Below are 25059 nucleotides of genomic sequence, written 5' to 3' on the forward strand. Positions count from 1 at the left end.
CAGTTGCAACCTGGGCGTACTTTAACGTTAGTCATTTAAATGATCTGAACGATGAGGGAAAGTAAATAAAGTACCGATTAAAGAAGGGGCTCTTGGAACCCAGGAAGGATGGGGCAGAGCTGAAACAGACGCTTTCAGTCTCGGGCTTAGTCTGGAGGACATGGAGTGGGTGTCTGTGGTTTTATAGGTTAAGATGATTTCATTGCTTTGGGAAACAGTAGTGTTACTATTTTCAGTTTTGTTTTTCAAAAAAGAAAAGCGAGTTACTGTATAGTGTATGGAACTTATTTGGAGAGATAGATCAAAATGTCACTTGCATTTGAAAGTCAAGAGTTTTACTTTGTCTTCAGTATGAAATAAAGGTCGTGAAACCCCTGCAAGTCTGGGCACATGTGCTCCTCGCTCACACCGAGGCAGTAGTGTCCAAGTGCAGTCTTTTGCAATGTCATCGATTATAAAATAATTGTTTTAAAACCAGGCGGCCAGATATAAAATAGATGTTCAATAAATGCATATGTTTTAAATAATAAAGCATATAAAAATAATAAATGCATATGTTTTAAATAATAAAGCATATAAAAATAATAAATGCATATGTTTTAAATAATAAAGCATATAAAAATAATAAATGCATATGTTTTAAATAAAGCATATAAAAATAATAAATGCATATGCTTTATAATGATAAAGCATAGATGTGAATCTATGACTAACATTAAGATCTCGAGTGTCGGATGTGGGCGTGTGAGTGCAGGTGCCTGTGGAGACAGAGAGGACATGGGATCCCGTAGAGCTGGAGTTAAAACTGAATTACCCACTGTGCTACCCAACTGCGACCACACAGTCCTGTATCTACTTCTAAAAAGTACAGTTTACCGTTACATCATATGGAGTTGATGTGGGATACACCCATGTTTTAAGGTTTTCAACTAGCTTCACTAATTCGTGATTGTTCCAGAATTCCAGTTGTGTCCTGTTACCATTCTTTTCATTGCTATAGAACACATCACTGTGAAAAGATTATTTCTGTTCTGTTTCCTCTGGTCATTTGTGTTATCCCCCAGACACTGATTTCCTTCAGTTATACCGCAACAGCCATGTGAAGAAAGTTTTCATAGTTTCACAGATAAGTACTCCATTAAAATTGACTAATAAATGACTCTATTCATCAACGTATTTGTAAACCTTAGAATAATGCCTAGCAAATGATGCATATTCAGTCAATATTGGTTATTATTATAAAATATTTTGTTTAAACTAGCTTCAGCCTTTAAACCTACTCACTCTTAACTCAAGTAATATTGTTAAATTATAGTCTTAACTGTAGCATTCTGTTCAATAATCGATATAGCTTTTATAGGTTTCTTTTATATTTTTAATTTCTAATTACCTGTTTCTGTTTGTGTGGTGTGTGTGTGTGTGTGTGTGTGTGTGTGTGTGTGTGTGGTATGATGTGTTTGGTGTGTTGTGTATGCATGTTCATCTGTGCTGGGAATGTGACTGTCAGTGCAGGCTGCTGTGGAGACCAGAAGAGGGTGTGACATCCCCAGGAACTCTGTTTCCGTCTTTTGGATTTTGTGGACAGTGCTGCCGTGAACGACTTGCACACACTTGTTCCTGGTTCAACCATTTGGTGGCTGAAAGGGGCAAAGTTGCTTGGTTGAATGAAAAGTTTATATTTGAATTCTTGAAGAATCACCAAACTATTTTTTATATTCCCACAATCAGTATAAAACATTTTTATTTACATTTTTTCTGACACTTGTTATTTCCCTTTAAGAAAAGGGAACATTACTTGCTAGATTCTGCATATGAGGGAGACCATGCTGCCTTTTATGTATTTGGTTGAGTAGTTTGCCTGTTTGCATGTGAGTTCGTCACTAGTGATCCTACAGAGACCATAAGAGGGCATGGATCCCAGCAGCTGCACTGGCAGTGCTTGTGAATTGCCCTGTGAGGGCCTGGTGCTCTGAAGGAGGAGGGAGTGTGGGTGAGCACTCACCATGTCTCCATTCCTGCATTGGCCCTCCTGATAATGCCCCTTGCACAGGGACTTAAATCTGGCATAAACTAATTTTTATTTGGTTGTTTATGCATTTGGTGTCATAAACTTAGAATCACCAATCAAATATCAGGAAGATTTACTCTTGCTTTGGTCTCCAAGAGTTGCATTGTTTTGGTTCTTCTTGTTAGATTGTTGTACCATTTTGAGTTAGTTTTGTGCGCTGTGAGGGAGGAGTCTACACTCACTCCTGTGTAGACATCCGGTTCCATCATGTTTTGGAAAGAATGCTTTTGCCCTCTGCATGATTCTGACACATTTGTCAAATCATCTGGTCACTGATGAATGGATTTGCTTCTGGACTCTTAATCCCACTCAGCTGATCTGGGATTCTGCAAGTCAGAAGTGAGCTGTGTTTACTGTTATACCTTCTGAAACGGGAAAGTGTATTTTCTCTCTAAAAAAAAAGTATTGTTTTGACTTTTTGGGGCCACTTAAATTCCATCACATTGAGGATGTACTTTTTGGTTTGTTCAGAAAAGGCCTTTAGATCTTTCATGTTACTGCATTGAATCTGTAAATAATCTAGAAGAGCCATGCTAGCATTGTTAGGTCTCTTAATCTATTGAAATCTCTAAATTCCTTCAGTGCTGTCCCATAGCTTTAGATCTCCTTAGTTATTTTTTTAAAATGTTGTTTTGGGTATTATTGCACATGAATTTTCCAGTTAATTCTTTTTAGATTGTTTATTGCTGGTGTATAAAAATACAACTGATGTCACACAGAGAACACCTGCTTCGAACAACAGCAACAACAAAATACTACGGATGCTTTCCCTGTTGACTGTACGGCCTTTAACTCTGCCAGTCAACATAGTAGAGGGGTGTGGGGTGTGTGGGGCAGGGTGGCAATTTTCAATATACCATCTAAATACAGATAGCTTTACTTTTATTGTTAGATTATATGACTTCTTTTTTTCTTTTTTCTTTTTTTCTTTTTTTTTTTTTTTTCGGAGCTGGGGACCAAACCCAGGGCCTTGCGCTTGCTAGGCAAGCGCTCTACCACTGAGCTAAATCCCCAACCCTATATGATTTCTTTTTATTCTTACCGCCTAACTTCTCTCTCTAGAGCTCCCAGTACAATGTTCACTAGAAATGGAACAATAATGTTTTAGTTCTGATTTTTGGGTGGATGCTTAATTATTCTATAAATTATGATATTGTTAGCTTTTCATGTAAATCCCCTTTCATACCAAAGAAATTTCCTCCCATTCCTAGGTTTTCTTTAAAATAAAGAAAAGGAGGCTGGGGATTTAGCTCAGTGGTAGAGCGCTTACCTAGGAAGCACAAGGCCCTGGGTTCGGTCCCCAGCTCCGAAAAAAAGAACCAAAAAAGAAAAGAAAAGTTGAATTTTGTCAAATGCTTTTTCTGTGTCAGCTGAGATGGTCACAATTTCCCCCCTTGACTCTATTAGGTAGAATACGGTACTGATTTGCTGATGAACCACTTTGTATCCCCAGGTAAATACCACTTATCTGTGATGTATATAACCATGTGGAATCTTTCATAGTATACTTTTATGATCATTTTTATTTCTGCAAGATATCAGTTTAAGGTTCTGAATAGCTTAGCCATCAAGAGTGCTCACTGCTCTTTCAGAAGATGTAATTCAATTCCCAGCACCCATGTTAGGTAGTGTACAACTGCTTATAATTCCAGCTCCAGGGAAGCTGAAGCCTCTGGCCTTTGTGAGCACTTATTGTACTAATGCACATATGGACACGCATAGACACATGGATGCAGTGGACACACATAGATGCATGAATGCACATGCGCACACCTGAGTGCACATATACAGGTGAAACTAATAGAGATAAATCTGAAGATATTTAGTAAGGTCTCGGTTTTAATTTCCAAATTTAGCTATTTGCATATCCTCTAATTTTTTCTTTGTCTGGCCAAACTATTGTGAATCTTTTGATTTTTCCCTAGGAACAAACATTTTGCTCACTGATTGTCTTTCTTAATGTTCTCTTTCTCGTTTATCTCTCCCACAATGCTCTTTTCTCCTTAGAGTGCTAGCATTAATTTACTCCTATTTTTTTTTTACTTAAGCATTATTTTGAACTCTCTTAACCTCATATTCATACTTTAAAGTCCTAACCCCCAATTTGACTCTATTTGAGGACAGGTTCATTAGGTAGATGATTAAGGATGACCGAGGTTGGAGGGTAGGGTCCTACATGGTACAGTTGGTCTCCTGATTAAAAGAGGAGATGCCACAGCTTTCTGCTTATATGCACAGAGAGTAAGCCAAGTGAGCACTCAGGAAAAAGGCAGCAGGCCAACAGGACATGCCTCCTCAGAAGCCAACCCTAGCCCTCCTTGGTCTTGGACTTCTTGGACTGCAGTAACTAATTTTCTGCAGTTTCTCATCCAGTCTGTGGAGTTAGTTTTGGTGGCCCTAATACACAAAATACAGAATGTGAAGTTAGACATTGATATTTTTCTTCCTTTGTATCATAGGCATTTGCTTGTTATACATTTTCCCCCAAGCACCATTTCGCTGTATCACGTAAGGTTTAACACAGACACTGTCTGTATTAGAATTCTATTTCTGTGAAGAGACACCATAACCAGGGCAACTCATGTACAGGAAAGCATTTAATGGGGACCCTCTTGGCAGCATACAGGCAGACACGGAGAAGTAGCTAAGAGCCTCATCCCCATCTGCAGGAACCCACGCCCAGGGACACACCTTGAATAAGGACACACTTAATCCAGCAAGGTAGCCCCTCCTTACCAACAGTTCATCAACTGAGGACTAAGCTCACAAATACATGAGCCTGTGATAGGGGCTCTCATAAAAAACTTCACGAATCTTTCATTCATTTTGAAAAACAGGAAGCAGAAGCTGTGCGTGCTTGGGGCTAAATTTGAGGTTGGCAATGGGAGGAGAGGTCCTTGCCATCTGAGGCCTTCGTTGCCAACAAGGAGGTAAAAATACTGAGAGTGAGGAAGATCTTGTGGCTTCTAGCATTCCCAGTAGCAAGAAAACTTCTAAGGAAGTACTGCTAAAGGCACCTTTGAGGCTGGCCATCACAAATCAATGCTAGACATTCCTTAAGTTACCTCAGGAGTGGGAAGGGAAAGCTTTCAGTAAAACAGTGAAGTCATCCAATGAGGGAAAGATGCACAGGGGACATTGGGTGAGCAAATACCTTCTTTTTTCTTAAATTCTCACATATTTGAGTCAAGGTGTGCATGTAGAGAATGATCCTGAAACTTAGAGAAGAGCCTTCTGGAAGATAGTTGAATGTTCTGTTTTGTTTTTTTCCTTCAGGAATAAGCAAGGCAGAATGAAATGAGGTTTTGCACTACAGTCCTTGTCAGGCTAGGTGGGAGTCAAGTGACAACCTACACTTCTGCCACTGCCAGGCTAAGGCTTGGGTTTCAGTTTTTCCATCAAAATGATGATCACAATTTCTTCCCCTTTTCTAAAATCTCCATAACTAATGCAGCTGCACACTCTTTGGAGTAGGACATCTTGCAAATGATACGTGTCTGAAATCTACCTTAGAGTGTTGGGTTCTGAGGGGACCTGATGAACACGGCTGTTCTTGTTGCCCATAGTTTTGAGACAATTTGATCACACCGACATAGATAGAACATTACCGTTATTCTGGTAAACCTGGTATCAGAAAACAGGGCTTAGAGCTGTACATAAATTGGCTGTGTGGTACTGAACTCCAGAATGAGGCAGAATTACTCACCCGTTGCCAGAAGCACAGAAATCTCAGGCTTTCTCACATTGTCTCTGGAGCATTTCTTATAGGCAGGCAGGGCAGAACACAGACTGAATTGGCAGCCAGCTCCCTACAGGCAAAGAAGAGGGAATGGAGCCTTCCATTATCACGATATCTTCGAAGTGTATTGGTGAATAAGTTACTCCTACCTAGAGAAAAATAGAGAAGGGGCAGAGGGAGGCCAGCGTAAGGGGCCTCAGTGGCTGCTGCTTGTTATGTTCCCCTGCTGGCCTATTGTTCTGATTACTAAATATTGGGAAGTTTCAGGGCTCTGCCCTGAGAACCCCAGTCCTATTCTTCCCCTTTTCTTCCCTCCTCTGTGTGTGTGTGTGTGTGTGTGTGTGTGTGTGTGTGTGTGTGTGTGTGTCAATGAGTGTATATGGAGGCCAGATGTGGTTGTTGGGATGTCTTTCTCATTCGTTTCTCCTATTTATTTACTTACTTATTTCTATTTTGAGACTAGGTCACTTGCTGAACTCACTGAGCTCATGGTTTTGGCTAGACTAGTGGCCAGCGAGATCCCTAGGCCTGCCTGTGTCACCATCTCTCCCCAGCATGGGAGCTACAGACACACATTGGCACCCCTAGCTTTACTGTGTTCTGGTGACCTGAATTCAAGCCTTCACGTTGCATAGCAAATGTTTAACCCAGTGAATAATTTCTCTAGCCACTCATCACCCCTTTTAAAATTTTATTCCTATGTGTATGATTGCTTTGTCAGTATGAAAGCCAGGATCGGGCATCAGATCTCCTGAAACTGGAGTTACAGATGGTAACTGTAGGGAGGAGATGGTTGTTAGCCACTGTGTGGGGGCCAGGAACCAACCCCCGGGTATTCCAGAAGAGAAGTCAGTGTTCTTAACTGCTGAGCCACCTCTGTATCTCCCCACTTGTCACCCTTAAGAAGGAATTAGTAGCATTCTTCGTATTATTAATAACTTAGTCAAGCAGTGAATTTCACTGATTGAGGGCCAGGGTATTTTGTATAAGAAGCCACCAGTTGCAATAGAAATTTATTTTTTCACCGCCCATTCCCCCACCAAGGCTGAAGGATCTGGAAGACTTGAAAAAAGCAAAAACAGTGAACAAATACAAAGAACAGTGTCTTCCATACACAGTAGCATAGCTGTACATATGAGCTCCCAGCAATTAAGATGGCGTCCACAAGCTAGATCAATCCCTACCATGGAGAGAGGAGGGAGACATAGCATCCTGTTTATAGGCTGGGAGATATTGGCAGTTGAAAGCTTCCAGGAAAGGGGTGGTCAGTTTTCTTTAAGAGTTCTGTAGATGGAGAGATAGCTCAGCAGAAGACCCAGGTTCCATTCCCAGCACCCACATGGCAGCTCACAGCAACCTCTAACTCCAGTTTCTGGGGATCTGATCTGATGCCCTCTTCTGGCCTTCATGATACCAGGCTGGCATGTGGTACAGAGACATGCATGCAGACAAAACACACACACACACACACACACACACACACACACACACACACACACACACACACATACAATGTTTAGAAAAAGTGTTGCCAGTGATAGTGCATGGTAGGCTGACCACACTCCAGTGCAAGGCTATACATTGAAGAATATAGGAGCAGCACACGTTGGATTTAATGGATGAAAAGGGGGTGAGCCACAAAGTTGGGTGGGTAAGGAACAGGGGATAACCTGGGAGGGGTTGGGATGGGTGAATACGATTAAGCTGCATTGTACGACGTTCTCAAAGAAGTAATAATAATAAAAGAGTTCTGAGGTGAAAGAAAGAAAAGCTGGTATACATGCCCTAGTTCCCTGGAACGGGGCAAGGTATAGTACACAGAGGTGTAGGGTAGCACAGAACCAATGTGCATCTCGGTGCCACGTGCGGAGCTGGAAAGCAGCGGAAAGGGGTGTTGAAGACGAGCACTGCAGAGGCTTACATGTGGACTTCAGGCTATCACCGTGTTCGACCGACATCACAGTTTCGGCCATCTAATACAGAATGTGTCGTCTAATGCGCGTGTTCTGTATGCGTTACTTTTGAACCCAGTCAACGGTATAGTTATTAAGCCAGAAGTGCAGGACAAACTGACGATATTTCAGCTTTATTTTGTGTTGGGTGGCTCTTCGTCTAAACTCTGGAACCTCGGACCAGTGTCAAATGTGTGATCTTTCTACCGGGTACAGGTACCTAAAGGTATGTGCCTACAAAGCTGACATCTGTATAGTTTCTGCCTGTGGTTCTTGAATTTTAACCTGCATAAAACTCATCCCCATAAAGTTGAATTTTTTTATGCTGTATATGGCATTTAATCTTTTTTTTTTAAATATGAAAAGTCTTTGTGTTCTTTATTATATGTAAGTACACTGTAGCTGTTCAGACACACCAGAAGAGGGCATCGGATCCCATTACAGATGGTTGTGAGCCACCATGTGGTTGCTGGGATTTGAACTCAGGACCTCTGGAAGAGCAGTCAGTGCTCTTAACCACTGAGCCATATCTCCAGCCCTATGGCATTTAATCTTAGTTGCCTTATACTTATTTATGTCTATCTATGTTTTTGCTTTCTTTTCCTTTTGTGTTTTTGAGACAGGGTCTCAGTGTGTAACTCTGGTTGGCCTGGAACACACTATGTAGACCAGGCTGGCCTTGAACTCACAGAGACTGGATTCTTTCTGCCTCCTAGTGCTGGGATTAAAGGCATGTGCTACCATGCCAAGCCATCCTTCCTCCTTTTTTTTTTTTTAACTAATATGCAACCTATTTAAGTGCAGAGGTCATATTATGGTATTTTTAGATCTCATAGCAACTACCCCTCTGCCTTGCTTATTAAAGCTATTAATCAAATATATTTCAAATGAATCTTTAATGAATAATAATCTTAAATGTCATTCAAAATACCATTTAAAAGGAACTTTCAATTCTTAATAATGTCTGTAAGGTGCAGCAATGTTGGAAGAAAACACCGCATGGTACTTTTTACTTGGACATAATCATTAAATGTGATATGAATAACTAATAAATAATGACACCGGTAATGATTATATATAGAACAAAATATAATATCTGTCTGCAGAAAAAGCCCGTGTTTTGTCATTTGTTATATTGCTTTTCTCCCAAATCCATGTGATTTTATTTTTCCTCTATTTTCTTGTTTCAAAACTGTAGGCTCAGCTATGTCCCTGCATTCTCTCCGAGTGATACACAAAGTCAGACATGCCCTACCCACAACTCCTGAGTCTCCTATGTGGCCTCCTTTTAGTTTGCAATATAAATTTGAATTTCAGTTTTTCTCCGCACGTCCACAATGTAATAAAATGGAAATAAGAGTAATACTGTCCTAAAGTTCAGATGATGGATACTGACTTATTAATCTCATAAGAAAGCGATGAGATAGAAATGTGTTTAGGAAGGTAATCTGAATTACTTAGGTTTGACATTTAAATGCTCAGATGAAAACCTTATCTGAGGAATAAATTATGCTGATGTAAGAGTAAACATCCACAGTGCCTAGAATGTTCTTGGCACCACAGCGTGTGAGGGAGAAGAAACAAGTTCCAATGCAGGAATCTGGAATAGTGCCTTGAGTTTGGACATGGGGAGCCTCTGTCCCTGCCCACTGCCCTCCTATACCCTTCCTGCTGGGGTGTAGGCTCAGAATGTTCTCAGCTTTTTAGAGGCAGCCTAAATGCAGTTGTCAGAATATGGTTATAAAAGCAAGCATTCACATTCAGACTCCATAACCTGAGACTGTTCAGGGCACTGCCATGGTGTTACTAATGGAGAATTCCATTCCTGGCTTCATGTGATTGATCATTTAAACACAGGCTCACTGAAAAATGGTATAAAGTTACAATAACTGCGTATAACTTATACATGAAACAAAATGAATTTTGTGTTTTGATGGGTTCAATCTAAAAACATCCTGTTACCCCAAAATCTGGGGGGAAAACATCTTAAAGCTGAAACACCTCCCATCCAAAGCGTTTCTGACGAGGGATGCTGCCGACTTTATAGAAGTGGCTTTTATATTTACATAGTTTTAAAATTCAAAGACAACAGGTGCATGCACATGTGTGCATAGATGTGAGGACAAGATGAAATGTGCATATGGTAGAAACCATGTTATGTGTTCACAGAGCCCTGACCCCTTTTTATAAACTCATTACCTTCTGTAGCTATCTAGACTTTTTAAATATTTGCTAAGGCAAATGAGGGTCACAAAAAGGAATGAGGAATAGCAAGCAAAACCTTCCCTTTCAGTGATGGAAAGCAGAAAGCGGTAATGCAGTGTAGGTAAAAACAGCAACAAAGACAGAAGGAACTCTAGCAAGACGTGGTGGTAAGGATACCTAATCCTATGTGGATCCCTGGAGCTCGGAGGAGGCTGGGTAAGGCCTGGAAGTGTAGCAGGACTTAGCCCAGTGAAGAGGATGTTCTCATAGAGTTGTCTATGCAAGATGAAAACATGGAAATAAGTGCCAGACTAGGAACACCGGGCTGTGTAGAAACCATTGGCATTGCAGGGCTATGAAGTCCTAGGCAGGGAGTGGTGATTTAGAAAGCTGCCCAGTAGGCAGGGGACTGATCAAGCTGGCCGTACACTTTCAAAGGCAGGCTTCTGTCAACCGGCCCCAGCGAGTGAGGGTAAGTCTCAAAAGATGGAAGGAAACATCAAAGTTCTGTGTGGGGTAAGCAGGGGACTCCAGGCGTTTGAGCTCAAGAGTAGGGCAAATAAAGCACTTCTAATTTTCATTATTAAGGCAAGTAAGACGAGAGGTGACACTTACAGTTAACCTAAGCAAGCACAAGTACAGCGAGGCGATACCCCCTGGTGTTACTTCCTGTCATCTTTGGTCAGGTGTAAAGAGCCAAGAATATTCCTCCCAGGCCTTGGCCTTTTCCACAGAGGTGACATGGACAGTTCCTTCATCCTTCCTTTCAAGTGTATCTAAGAAGGACACGCTGTGGGACACACATTCACCCTGCCACATTCACAGTTCACAGGTATTTTTAGGCTCTGACAGATTTTAACAGACTGCGTGGCACTGTCAGAAGTCTAACGTTTCTCCGAGAAGTGACATAGCAACATGGTCTGTGTTGTATCGTTTACGGAAAACCCTAGCGACCTGTAGGCTTAGATTTCTCAAAACCTACTTTAATAAGGTTTTTAAAATGCTTTATCCTCCTTTTTAGCCCACCAGCCACCAGAGGTAGCGGAAAAGAAAGGGTAATAGGGGAAAGGAGGATATGGGTCCTGTTTAGAAATAGTTCTCTGGGGCGATTCCGAGCTCTGTTGTCAGGACGTCAGCAGTTCAGTTCACATGAATCAGTGCCAGTAGCTCAGTCCACTTGCAAACACCATTCATGAATCAGCAATGGCAGTTCCATCGAAAAGAAACCATGAGGTTTAACGAGCCAATTGGTCGGAGTCCACACAGAAGTGGCAAGAAGCTGCGGGAATATGAGTAGCTCTTTGGTGCATTTCTCTCTACAAAGTCAAGACAAGCAACGATCAGGGAAGAAGGCCAGGCGAACCAAAGCCACAGCAAAGTCAGTGAAAACCAGCAGCAAAGCATGGCAAAGCGAACCAATGCCGAAGCATTGCCCACTGTTGGGCGTTGTAATTATACCCTTTCCAAACTACATGTGTCCTCTCAAGCATCCGCTCCAGCAAAACACCACAAGCCCCTTTCCAGGCAGCTTCTAGAGAAACATCAAGTGTCTGTTCTCAGCAAACCATCCTCTCCTAAGACAGTTTCCAAAAAACATCACATGACACAACTGAGTCTCCAAAAGAAACCAGAAAGTTCCACTTCATCGGCCCCCTTGGAGTCTAACATGACCCTCTGCCTGTTGTTGTAAATAAACTTTTATTGAAATACTATCATGACTATTAATTTTCACATTGTCTGCAGTGTTTCTGTATTCTGAAAGCAGCTAGTAGTTGTGAAAGTGTTGCAGAGAAAGCATACAAATAAAACTATGAGATGAAAAGATCAGTTTCAATAGTACTACCATAGTACAGGTAGGAGATAATGCTAGGAGGGGTAGCTGGAGCGATGGCTCACCAGTTAAGAGTACTTTGTTTTTGTGTTTGTGTAGAGGACCTGGGTTCAATTCCTAGCACCCACATGGTGGCTAACAACCATCTGTAACTCCAGTTCCAGGGGATATGGGGCCATCTCCTGACTGTTGTGGGACACATGGTTCAGAGACATGCAAGCAGGCAAAACACCAATCCATATAACATTAAAAAGGTAGATAGATAGATAGGTAGGTATATGATAGATAGATAGATAGATAGATAGATAGATAGATAGATAGATAGATAGTAGATAGAAAGAAAGGAGGAAGGAAAGAAAGAAAGAAAGGTAGGTAGGTAGATAGATAGATAGATAGTAGATAGAAAGAAAGGAGGAAGGAAAGAAAGAAAGAAAGAAAGGTAGGTAGATAGATAGATAGATAGATAGATAGATAGATAGATAGTAGATAGAATATTGGCTTATCTGGGCAAGGTTACCAGAAGTGGAAGGTAGACAATAACTTGAAGACACTTAAAAAACTGTTGCCAAATTTGGGGTCATTTTAGACTTTGGCTGCTACTCACTGGGACAGAGCAAGAATGCAGAGAACTGTGAATGAGGACAAGATTTTGAAAAAGCATTAGCTCTGAATGCAATAAGTCTACTTCCACATGTCACCTCACCTGACCCCCACTTATGAGATTCAAGAACTGAAAGGTCTAGGATTAGGACCAGTCTGGTTATTATTACATAGTGACTCTCCCATGGTTTGTGTTTTAAGATTATGCCACAGAATTCTCAAACCAAACATAACTCTGTCTCTTCCTTGTAGTATGAAATCTCCTCCAGGAGGATCCAAGCCATTTTGCTTGTTTTCTGTTGCTGTTCCCATGATAAACACCACAACTAAAATTACCCGGGGAAGAAAGGGTTTCTTTCACCTCACAGCTTACAGTCCATCCTGAAGGGTGCTTAGGGCAGGAAGTCCAGGTATGAACCTGAGGTACCAACAGAGGCAGAGACCATGGAGGAGAGCTGTTTCAGACTTGCTCCTCGTGGCTTGTTTTTCATATCACCCAGGACCACCCATCCAGTGGGGTTGGCACCATTCATGGTGAACTGGTTCCTCTCATCAAACATTGAGCAGGAAAATCTCCCCAAGGACCTACCTGCAGGCTAATTTGATGGAAACATTTTCTTAATTGATGAGCCCTTGTCCCAGATGATCCTACTTTATATCAAGGTGACAAACAACAAAACCAACCAACCAACTAACCAACCAACCAACCAATCAACTAACCAATCATCCAACCAGCCAATTAGCAAGTCAACCAACCAACCAACCAACCAACCAACCAACCAACCAACCAACCAACCAACCATCAAAACCAAATAAGACAAGGAAACAAACCTAGCCAGCTCACAGGTAATACTGGAAACTTATACTTTGTCATCAAGGAAGCCCTCTATATCATTGGTTCCAAATAACCCAGAACCCATTGACTTTCCAGAAATGATATAGAAACTGGTTTTGCTCCAGTGTCACATGGGTGGCTAGAGGCCCAGGCCTCTGTTTTTGCACATGTGCAGGAGATGGTATGTAAGACACAGGAGAGGAAATGATTTTTATTAATCATAGTTATCTTTGTCATCTCCCTCCTAACGTTCACTTGCATTTAAATCCTGGCTTTACTACAGACTGCCTGTATAACCACTGTAAGGGAATTTAAGTGTCAGTGTCTCTGCATGCCTGTCTTTCAAATAAAAACAGGAACATATGCCACACAATTGTGAGAACTAAATAAGATAAATCCAGATAAGCACAGAATTCTGCATAGTCGTTGAATGTGGCTTGACTGACTGCTCTATAACTGAGATTGGGCTAGGTACTGAGGATGCTGGGGGTGGGCTGCCTTCCTCCACCTCTGTGTCCCCTCATCATCCAGCATGACTTAGCAGTTCAGCACCTCACTGCCATGAGTTCTCCTGTCCCTGTCTGCTCAGCAGTCATGTACAGGCCACTTTCAAGATCCTGTTGCTATCCAGAATAGCTTCATATCTGAAACATTAAATGTAGTCCTCTAGTCCTGTTAACTTTCTTATTTGTTACCAGGGAGCTAGAACACTGGCTTCATTACTGCTTGCACAAGATAACTTCATAATTTCCTTTCTTACCTTTCCTCCCCAACTAAAGTCCTGTTGCTTTAGTGGCACTCTCACTTGTATCCACATTTCTTGTGACTGTGACACTCAAGACCTTGACTGATAGATTTTTGCTGCAGCTGGGTTCCCTCCTGAGGCAGAGGCAGAGGCAGAGGCAGAGGCAGAGGCAGAGGCAGAGGCAGAGGCAGAGGCAGAGGCAGAGGCAGAGGCAGAGGCAGAGGCAGAGGCAGAGGCAGAGGCAGAGGCAGAGGCAGAGGCAGAGGCAGAGGCAGAGGCAGAGGCAGAGGCAGAGGCAGAGGCAGAGGCAGAGGCAGAGGCAGAGGCAGAGAGGCAGAGGCAGATGTTTAGCGCGGTAAAGTCACTGCGTTCCTTTATTTCACCGTCTGCCCTCACTTTGTTCACTGATGCTGTCTTTCCTTGTCGTGCGTATTTTTACCTTCGTTTTCTTTTGTCTTTACAGACCGGAAATGACACAGTCGTTTTCTGTGCCTTCTTCATTCAGTTTTATCTCCGTGTCTCAGCAAAGTATTCATCCCTCCCTTAATTACGCTTTACATCACCCAGTGTCCTTCCTGAGGGCCAGCTCGGCAACCTGAAAGAGCTTTCAGGAGAGAAAGAGTTCATTTCCAGAATTTTATTTCTATCATCCTTCAAAACTTACGGGCTCAGACATGTCGGAAAGAGTCATGGTTTAATTTCTCGTGATGAAAATGTCTCTTCTTAAAAATCTACTTCAGCAGTGCCCAGGGGTGAAAAATTATTTTAAAGTCTACTTGGCTGAATAATGTATTCACAATGAGTGTTGAGCAAAGAGAATCCAGGTATGTTTGGAACCACATGTCTCCCCAAATTAGGGTCTGGAGTGTGCTCCAGAAAGTGCTTGCAACATTTTCTCCTTGTCAAAGCTCTAACACAAAGTAGAGGAAAGGCAAGCTAAAGGAACAAAGGCTTGAGGGACCAGGAGAAGTACAGCTCCACATCGCCTGTAGTTTTTTTTTCCCTCAGAGCCCGTTATTTAGCATTCGTTTATCACAAGAATTCTGCCTCCCACTTTATAATGTTTCCACATGTAGTTTAAGCCAAAATGTCTCCCAAATCCCCCGTGGTTTTGGTGAGGCGATCGTTTTCCACGTGTGCTTTCTAGGCCGTCCAGAACCTTTCCAGGCACCTCCGGAAGGGGGCGTGACCAGTTTGGTAGGCTCAGTGCCGAACCAAGAAAGTTGGGCGTCTACTATAACTTGTTTGCTGTCTTGCTTTTTATCGCTGCTTTCATTATTGAGCAGAAATGACTGTGGGAGTCAGAACGTGGTAGATGGGAGCAGTGGCTACCTCACTGGTAGAATGGCTGCCGTGCACAGACACAGGAACACAGGGAAACTACACCGAGAGTTAAAGCTTCAGGTGAGGTGAGTCTGGGTAAAAGATCGGTCAAAGAATCCGGCTCATACTAAGCCTAAATAAACGCGGACATTTATCTTTCTCTTAGGTATTCAGTTATTAAATCTATCACTTACATAAAATATAAAGACATTAAAATCTAGAAGCTCCATGAGGATATTGAAAGAAAACCAACAGAATAATTCTGCTCGTGGCACAAATTTGAGATAAGGTTGAGTGAAATATACGGCTGAAATCACACACACACACAAAAAACCCCAACAACAACAATAACAACAACAACAACAAAAAAAAAAAACAATGCATGCCACTGAAGCGACTTGCATTTATAAAGGATAATATTGTCTTGATTAAAATATATACAGGGGCTGGTACTGTAGCTTGGTACTCCATCCCCTGCCTATGTCCAGTCCAGCAATGATCCTCAGTGTAAGTAAAATTTTGTGCACACACACACACACACACACACACACACACACACACACACACACCCATTAGATTGAGAACATACTGTCATTTGGCCCTGTAGGAATGACATTAGGAAGGTGGTGGTGGGGAGTAATGAAGAGGACAGAGTGAAAGGACAGAGTCTACAACTCTTGTTCAGGAAAGGAGGCTGAGAAACTCTTGTTTAGCGTTGGCCCGTTCGGGTCCTGTTAGATTATGTTCCTGTCTACTTCTATTCTAGGCTCACTAAACAGCGAGAGGGCCCGTTGGTCTATATACAGATGTGTCTGTTATTTAGTTACTGTTACTTCTACTGGTTTGGCTACTTTCTAGTCTAGCATTGTGTGGGACTTTGTCTCAGTTACTATTATTATTCTTTTTTAACTCTTGAAAAGATAAGCAACGGGTCTGGGAGAAATGTCCATACTTAAAAACATGCTGATGTGCCTGCTAGCTGGCTATGAAAGGATTGTACACTCCCCCGTAGAGTGGGTATCGTTTGGAATTGGTTAGAAATGAAGAATCTCAGGCTCTCCTGTACCCTCCTGACTGACAGGCTACAGTTTAGCATGGTCCCCAGGACTCACATACACATTAGTATCTATGAAGTAGGGATCTGCTGATTCATTTGTTTCCCATAGGGCACAATGGACTCCCAGGTTGTCAAGGATTTCTGGAGCGAGTTTAATTGGGTCATGCTTCTCTCTCTCTCTCTCTCTCTCTCTCTCTCTCTCTCTCTCTCTCCTTCCCTCCCTCCCCCTCTTTCTATCTGTCTATCTATTTCTGTCTATGTCTCTCTTTCTCTGTCTCTCCCTTTCTGTTTGAGACAGGGTCTCACTATGTAGCTCTGGTTGTCCTAGAACTCACTGTGTAGGTCAGAATGGCCTCTCCCTCTGCCTCCTGAGGCAGACACACAGCACCACACCAGGAACCCTTGCTCTTTCTTAATCTACTGAAGTCTATATTTCAGGAAGTCCTCACGGTGAATCCTGCAGATGCCTCAGTTCTTCTAGTACAGATGAGATGGGTCAAGTAGGGTGACATATCCAAGGTTAAACATGAGTTAATGGTGAAAGTGCTCTACCTGAGTTTGGGTCTTACTGATCCTTAAGAATGTTTGCAAATGTTCTCAACACTATATTTTCCTTGATTTTAACTGTGGATATTTATTTATGCATTAGGTAAATAAAGGTCATTAACATATAAAGCTGTAAAAAAAAAAAAACCTAAGAGTGGTGGAGGGGTGTTTAAAGCAGTCGGCCTGCCATTCAAGCCAATTGCAAACAGTGCTTCCTGTGTCCCATGGTGCTAAAGCAAGGTGGGCAAAGAATTTTTGGTCCCAGAGGGTTTTGGTGTATTTTGGGGATAGGAGAGGACCCCACCCCTTGTGCACAATATTTATCCTGCCCATTGGCTGATGCGCATCTTGCTAAGGCAGGCCCTGTCCGTCTGTTTCAGCCTGTATGACACCAGGTGCTAAGAGATGTTGTGGTGGTGATGTGATCAGGCTGCCCGTATGCCTCCATGAAAACTGTCATGCAAGAGCTGTGAAACTATTTATGTTTTTCAACCGAATGCGGTTTTGAACAAACTCAGTGCCAGCCTGGCTATTTCAATGCTTATATTTGCCAAAAACAGAGTAGAGCTCATGGCTCCTAACCAAATTGTTAATACTGCGTTTTCAGAACCTCTCTATTATTTCCAGGAAAAGGTGGAGAATGGCCTGAAGAACTCTGATTGCCTTTGGTTTTGGATAGCCCCATTCAACTACAGCGATGGGGGATAAAGGCTGAGGGAAGGGGATCCTTATGTGGTTTTGACTCTGTCATTGAAACTCATTGACAAGCTTGTGTGGCAAGCTGGTGGCATCTAATGAGGGTTGCCCACACTGCACCAACATTAATCAGAGAATAGATATCTTCAAGTGAGCTATGGGTTAGGAGTTTGCAGTGAGCCTCCAGCAAGCAGGTCCTTGTATAGGGTGGAGCCAACTGTGAGGAAGGGGCACGGATAACAACTGAGCCGGGTCTGGACAAGCTCTTAGGTATGTAATCAATGTCAGAGATGTTTTGCGTCATCCTTGCAGAAGTTGGCATTTGTCTGAGACCCGTCTCATCTGTACTTTCTTTGCCTTGACTAACGCCGTTTCCTGTGAGGCTATGACCTTGAGAACCTGCAAATGTGGGAGTTGACCCAATGGTCATGGGGGAACAGGACCCGTGAGCAGTGCCCTTGTCATGCATTCCAAGGTCATTCTGTTTTTCTCCTTTTAGCTCTCTTGCTGATATTGAGAGGCCTGGGGCAGCCAGAGAAGTCGTGAACAGCAGAGATGGGTTAACTTGGTGGTTCCGCCCTCTGTTCAGAGCCAGTCACACTCTGAGAACTCAGTCTCTGGAGTAAAGTCTAGTGCGATGTGGGGAAAGAGACAAACTCATCTTAAATGTCAGCCCGGCATCCCTGGGGGTGAGTGACAGCAGGTAGTTAGAAGCAATTAGTTATGCGCCTGCCGGGAAACCGGGCAATTACCTTTCTGTCTGGCTTCCCCTTCCGTCCTTCCTGCTCGGGTGGAAGCGGTAGAAGCGCCCTGCTCCTTCGGCGGTGGATCGCCAAGCTGGCGCGGGGACCAAGGATGAGCTGAGTCGGGTTGGCTCTCCTCCCGCCGGCGCAGCGGTGCATTGTGGAGGCAGCGCGCGCCCCGCGCTGAGCCGCGGCCCGGGACCGCGCGCGGGGAGCTGTCCGAGGTTCTGACCGTCCCGCCCGCGCCCGGCGCGCCCGTCTGCTCCCGGCCCCGCGGTTCCCCGGTTCCCGGCCTGCTCCCGTCCTCTGACTGCCCACCTCTCTAAACTCAGGGGTGTAGCGGCTGAAGGAAGTCATGGTGTTCGCTCCAGGTACTCTTTTACCTTCTTTCCCCGCAGACGTCCAGGCGGGGAGCGGGGCGGGAGGCGAGCGCACCCGGAGGGAAGGCCTTTAAGACGACGGGGTCCCTGTGTGCGCTTTGGAGTTGTGGTGGCCCGGGGAAGGAGATCGTCCGGTTGCTCCTCTCCCACACCCGCCTCATCTGCATCCCTCAACCTCCGTCTCACTGTCCCGCCTGAATCCCAGCATTTGGAGTGAGCGCGACACCTTGGCAAGTGGCCCACTTGCCAGCATCGGACCTGCGGGGGCGGGCGGGCGGGCGGGGAGTGGGACGAAGGCTTGGGGCTCCTTCGGTGGGAGTCTCTGTCGCCGCTTCTCCTCCCCATCCTTAGAAGTGGCAAAGTGCCCTGCTTCCTCTGGGCCTCCGGAGAAGGAGGTCGAAGGCAGAGAGCGGAGCGAGGGGCAGAGGAGCGGTAGCCCTGTGAATTTGGGTCTGAAACTCTGTCGGGACTGCAGCAGGAGGATGCTACTGCGGCGCCGCGGGCGCTTGCAGCGTCTTCTGCGGGCAGGTGGTGAAGGACCTTGGTCCTTTTGCTGTGGTTGGAGGCTACAAGTTGAAGAAGAGTCAGATTTATTTGAGGTTGACGGTTTTATCAGTCTCTGTCTTTCTCTGTCCTTGTCTGTCTCTGTCTCTGTCTCTGTCTCCCTCTGTCTCTCTCCCTCTCTGCGTGTGTGTGTGTGTGTGTGTGTGTGTGTGTGTGTGTGTGTGTGTGTATGTTTGCGCGCGCACTCGCGCATTCCGGTGCCTCTGCTGGGGTTTGGGCCTAGGGGTGTGTGTGGGTGAGATGGGGCTGAATGAAGCATGGATCAGTTCAGAGTTAACATTCTATGTCTAAAGTTTGTCTCTCAGATTTTGTCTTTCTAACCTCTCTGAGTTTGCGTGCCCCTATCCCCTCTCGCCTCTCCCCTTCTTGTTTTTGTTTGTTTGCTTTGGCTGTACTTCTGTTTAGGGGCACATGCAGGGCAGCACTCTAGCTTTGGGGGCCTTTAATTTGAGAAACATGTTCGAAAATGTCCTGGGCAGGGGAACAGACATTGGAGAAGAAAAATAAAGCATTTCTACAAGGAAAGAATTGGACTTGGTTTAAAAAAAAATGAAAGAAGACGAAGCTGTCCACCTCTCTCTCTCTCTCTCTCTCTCTCTCTCTCTCACACACACACACACACACACACACGCGCGCGCGCGCGCGCGCGTGCGCGCATGCGTGTGTGCACATTAAAACAGTGGTTCTCAATCTGTAGGTCTTAACCCCTTGGGTCGACTGACCCTTTCCCAGGGGTTGCATATCAGATGGTATTTACATTACTATTCACAACAGTAGTAAAGTTATAAAGTAGCAACGAAAATAATTTTATGGTTGGGGTGACCACTTAAGGAACGGCATCAAAGAGTTACAGTATTAGGAAGGTTGGGAAATCCCTGCCTTAGAGGAATGTCGCTCTCCTTCCAAAAGAGATAACTAAAGGGAAGTGAAGTGGAGATCTGGTCTGTGTGGGCCAGTCAGCACAAGGGCAGTGAGTTGGAAAGCAGCATGTCTCAGTCCTCAGAACAGAACGCACTTAATAGCTCCCCTTTAACGCCCCCCCCTGCTCTTGTCTCCCTCTGACTCAGCTGCCCTGTGGTGTGGCTACCTCTTCCTGAAAGGTGGAGCTGAGGATGTTCAGCTTTAGCCTCTTCAAGTCCTCAGAGTCTTTCCTCTGAGGAGACACACCCCGGCGACAGAGGTGGGAGGTAGAGCTGTGTTTAGTGCTGTGTTGTGGGATCTTGTTATCTAGACGATTCTCCTACAAATGAAGGGGTGGAGGGCAGTGCAATGAACTTAGGCGAATTCTGGAGAGACAGGCTGTCTGGGTTCCAGCAGCTCAGAATTTTAACAGGAGGAGACTTTCCCATCTAACTTTCAAGTTTGTGTAGTTCCTGTTTATCGCTGTGGGGGAAATAGTGTTGATTCATACCTCACGCACACACACACACACACACACACACACACACACACACACACACACACACAAATCTCAGAAACTGACCTGGATATGACAGGCACAGAAACCCATGAAGTGAGTCACCCACCCCTCCCCCAATAATTCTGAGAGTTTCTTGAAAATTGTAAGCATTTGGGGGCTAAAGATATTGTCAGCTTATCATCGTGTCCTCTCTCATATGTTTTCTAATCTCCGTGGTTACATCATTTTGAAAGAAAACCCGAAGAGTGATTTTTTTTTTATCTCTGTTAAAATTTCATTATTCTATTCTCATTTCTGGTCTGTTATTCTTTCAGATCACTCTAAACTGGGCATACTTTCCCATTTGCCTTCCTCCAAGCTGACCTAATACACAGGTAGGAGACTCGAGGGCTACAGAGTACTCAAAACCTAGCTGTTCATAAAACTTGGCCCGTGCGTATTGTGTTCTTACCGGGTTTTGGCACAGTAGATAGGGGTCACAGGTTTTAGATCTAACCTTGCTTTTGCACACTGACCTGTGTTTAAATGGTTTTCCACTTACCTCAAAGGTGAAAGTGAAAAGCAAAGCTACTCTCAGTCTAGAAGTGCAATGGGGTGGGGGAGCACCAGGAGGAAGCTCTATGAACTCTTGTCATTTGCTATAGAACAGGTGCATTCTTGTGTCTTGGTATGAATGCATTGTAAGAAACAAGGCTTTGTGCTTGGGCAAGAGCCTTGGGTAGTCTTTCTCAGTTTGACAGGAATAGAAAAGTAAACTCCACATCTTTCTTTTCTTTTACATGATTGATAGGCATTGTGACTTAGAGGAATTTTAATTTTGTGAAAAATTAATTTAAAAAATCTCCAAATTTAAGAGGCCATGACTATTTTATTTTAAATAATTTGGATCTGAATTCAGTCATTTTTTGTACCTTCTGTGACGGTTACACAGAGGTATCAGTTGGATGAGCATCAGGGCATATCAGTATCTCGGCAAAGACTGACTTGGTACCCTCAAACAGAGATTTAATCAAGTCGGGGCACATGGGTCAAATGAGTCTTGTGATTCTTTCCCTCTTCATTTTCCTGTTACTGTCTCCTCAAACCGAAGGCCAAATGTTTCCAGAGCAATGTGAGAAGCTTCACAAGGGTAAATGACCAGGCCCAAGCAAGAGGCTGATGAACCAGTACGGAGAAATACTTTGCTTCCCATTTGTAATGTTTAACTGGCCCACATAACATCAGTGAGGAACATAGATAGCAACAGTTACCACCTAGGACGGGGGAAGTACCGTAAGGTCTCTGCACTTTCCATGAGGTATTGCTGGTGTTTGGAGAGTGGGGGTATCACAGTGTTCTTATCTATTTATAGACAAGGCCAAAGTGGAAGGAGAGAGAGAAAGAGAGAGAGAGAGAGAGAGAGAGAGAGAGAGAGAGAGAGAGAGAGAGAGAGAGAGAGAGAGAGAGAGAGAACTGGCCATTTGTATGAAAGTTGCTAAAATGTAGCAGAGTGTATATCTTGGCTGAATTCCAGGAGGGGAAAAAGATACCCTGGCAAATTCCAGTCCTTTCCCTGCCACTTTGTTTTCACTAAAGAATGCCCACACAGCGAGAAATAAAACCATAGCTGAGAAGTGGGACCAGGTTCCCTCACCTCCAATTCCTACTGCTTCCGCAGGTGAGAACCGTACATTTCAGGGATTAACTCACCTCTCCTGTGGATGCGGTTAGTACACGCTTGACTCAGTTGGATTTGCTTCAAGTTAGAGCCTGTACCAACAAAAAGACCTTTTCTCTTGCACATAGATCAGGTAAGGTATAATAATGAGGATTTCATAAAGACAAAAAATGGTATAATTGCAAGCAATTAAGTAGACAGACACTGATGTCTAAACTCAGTTTGGAGACCATTTAATACCAGTGTTTCCAAAGAAAGTGATCAAGTATGTTTAAGAAAGTATTTATTACAAGATAGCCCTTATACATTTATATAAATCTATCAATTCCAAGAAAGTGATGGATAAATTACAAAGCAGACCTTCTTAGCTGTCAGTTTTATAATCTTCCAGCTTTATGTTTTTTTCCCTATGAGTGTAGTCTTTTTTAAATGTATTCATTTCTTTAAAGTCTACATACATTGCATTTAACTTTTGCATACAATTCAATGAGTTTAAAAACATACATAGGCTCAGGTAGTCATCACAAAGCATCCTTAACGCACTAAAGTTTTGTTCTTTAGTTACCCTTGTCTGCTGACGTCTCCCCTCCCCTTACCTGCACTGATCACAGATCCGTTCTACACCCCTAACCATTTGCTCGGTTCAGAATGTCAGACCCCATACAAATGGAATCACGTTGGGCCTTAGCCGCTGATGGCACACTAACAAAATACCACAGGCCAGGTGACTTCTAAACCACAGAAATCATTTCCTAGAATTGGAGGCCGGGCGGTCCAAGACCAAAGTGTTATAGCTTGGGTACAGCAGGTGCCCTGTAGACAGCCACCTCCTCATGACTTCACATGGCAGAGCATGAGTCTCCAATAGATCTTTCGGAACAGAACTCGTGTCAGTCATAAAGGCATGCCTCTGTGACCTGCTCACTTCTTGATACTGTCATTGTAGAGAATTGGATTTTAGCAGGTGAGTGTTGGGCCATGTATTAGTCAGTTTTCTCTAGAGTCATAGAACTTGTGGAATGTTTCTCTATATTGAGGAAATTTATTGTGACGACTTATGGTCTTTTGTCCAACTACCCCAACAATGGTCAGCTGTGAATGGGAAGTCCAAGGATCTAGTAGTTGCTTAGTCCCACGAGGCTAGTTGTTTCAGCTGGTCTTCTGTAGAAGTCGGTTCCAACAGATGTGCTGGCAAGTCAGTGCAAGCAGGAGAAGAAGAGTAAGTCTTCCTTCTTCCAGTGTCCTTATGTAGGTCTGCAGCAGAAGGTGTGGCCCAGATTAGAGGTATGTACCACCATGCCTGGATCTGGGACTTGTTTTGTCCCAGGCTGACTTTGAACTCAGATATCTCCTTACCTCAGTCTCCTGGTATTAAAGGTGTGTACTACCTTACCTGGGCCTAAGCTTTTCATGGCCACTATGCCTCAAGATCTCCACGTTAAGATCCAGGTCAGAAACTTGAATCTTTCATCCTCAAGATCTGGATCACAGGTGAGCCCTCCAGTTCTGGATTATAGTTCATTCCAGGTATAGTCAAGTTGACAAGCAGACATAGCCATTATAGGCCATAACAATCAAATCACGACACACAGCACGTCGCTTTTGGAGACTGACTTCTTCCCCTCAGCATGGTGTGTGGCGAGCATCAAGAGCTCACTGGTGTTTACTGTTGAGTAGTATCCCATCGTTTGGCCATATCTAAAGAGGCTTATGCCTTCCCCAATGAAAGACACTTAGGCCACTTCCAGTTTGAGATTACGTATAAGGTTGAGCTAAATATTCACATGAGCATGTGTACAATTCTAGACTTTATTCAATTGGGGGAAATATATCAGACTTGACTGCTGGTGCTTAGAGGAGGTTAATCTTCAGTTGCTCGCTTGGAAACAGTTTTGTTTTCAAGGACACCAACCATCTGTGAGGAGTCCTGGTCTGGTCACCTCTGCCATTCTAATGGGCGAGTAATGGTGTACAGCAGGGTTCAGTGAGCACTTCTTTAAAGACCGTGACTGTTACCCTTTAAAATAATTGGTTGCATTTGTGTACTTTTTTAGTGTGTGCTTGTATGTGTATATATATGTGCATGTGTCGGTATGTATGTACATGTGCATGTGCATGTATGCACACACAAATGAAGATCAGAAGATAATTTTGTTGGATCCTTTTACTGCATGGGTCCTGAAGACGGTTGTCAGCATGCTTCTCTACCGAACCATTTGCTGACCATTAGTGGATAATTTTTTTCAAGAGCTTATCTGCTAAGTGTCTATCTTCTTAATGTGTCTATTTAAATATGTTGTCAATTTATTATGAGAAGGTTTGTTTCCTTGATGTTGGGTTTGGGGGATTTCCTTATATAGCCTTGTGTCAGATACATGATATTTACTGCTGATTTTTTTCATCTACTCGAGACCATTTTAAAGCCAAATGTTTTTAATTTTAGTGGAGCTCATGCATTTTAGTAGGTAATATTTTTATGACATATCTAAGAAATTTTGCGTCATTCATGTTCTTCAAGACTCTTTCTCCCATGTTTCCTCTGTGAGTTTTATACTTTTATGTGTATGATCTATTTTAAGTGGCTTTTTAAAGTTACTCTCACTCCTTCATGGTAGGGGACCTATGCTTTTGTTCCCAGGAGACTGAGACATGAAGGTCTAGACCTTGTGGTCAGGTCATAGAAAGTTCCAGGGCAGCC

The 25059-nt window shown here is 43.5% G+C and overlaps 1 protein-coding gene and 1 long non-coding RNA gene across 2 annotated transcripts in view; one reads left to right on the top strand and one right to left on the bottom strand.

Annotated features, from left to right (window-relative positions):
• LOC148003901 (uncharacterized) overlaps positions 1-18537 on the bottom strand; it is a 57190-nt gene extending 38653 nt beyond the window's left edge. Inside the window, exons 1-2 of the long non-coding RNA XR_015629276.1 lie at positions 18350-18537; positions 5775-5877 (exon numbers count right to left, since the gene is read on the bottom strand). This is a non-coding gene — a long non-coding RNA (uncharacterized LOC148003901). The remainder of the gene's footprint in view (positions 1-5774; positions 5878-18349) is intronic.
• The window catches only part of Akain1 (A-kinase anchor inhibitor 1), a 46369-nt gene continuing 39815 nt past the window's right edge, over positions 18506-25059 (top strand). The window contains exon 1 of the mRNA NM_001399423.1: positions 18506-18711. Within this exon, the coding sequence (NP_001386352.1) occupies positions 18696-18711 (16 nt within the window). The 5' untranslated portion in view covers positions 18506-18695. The remainder of the gene's footprint in view (positions 18712-25059) is intronic.

Source organism: Rattus norvegicus, chromosome 9 (genome assembly GCF_021556685.1).
Source record: "Rattus norvegicus strain SHRSP/BbbUtx chromosome 9, alternate assembly SHRSP_T2T, whole genome shotgun sequence".
NCBI classification, from domain to species: domain Eukaryota; kingdom Metazoa; phylum Chordata; class Mammalia; order Rodentia; family Muridae; genus Rattus; species Rattus norvegicus.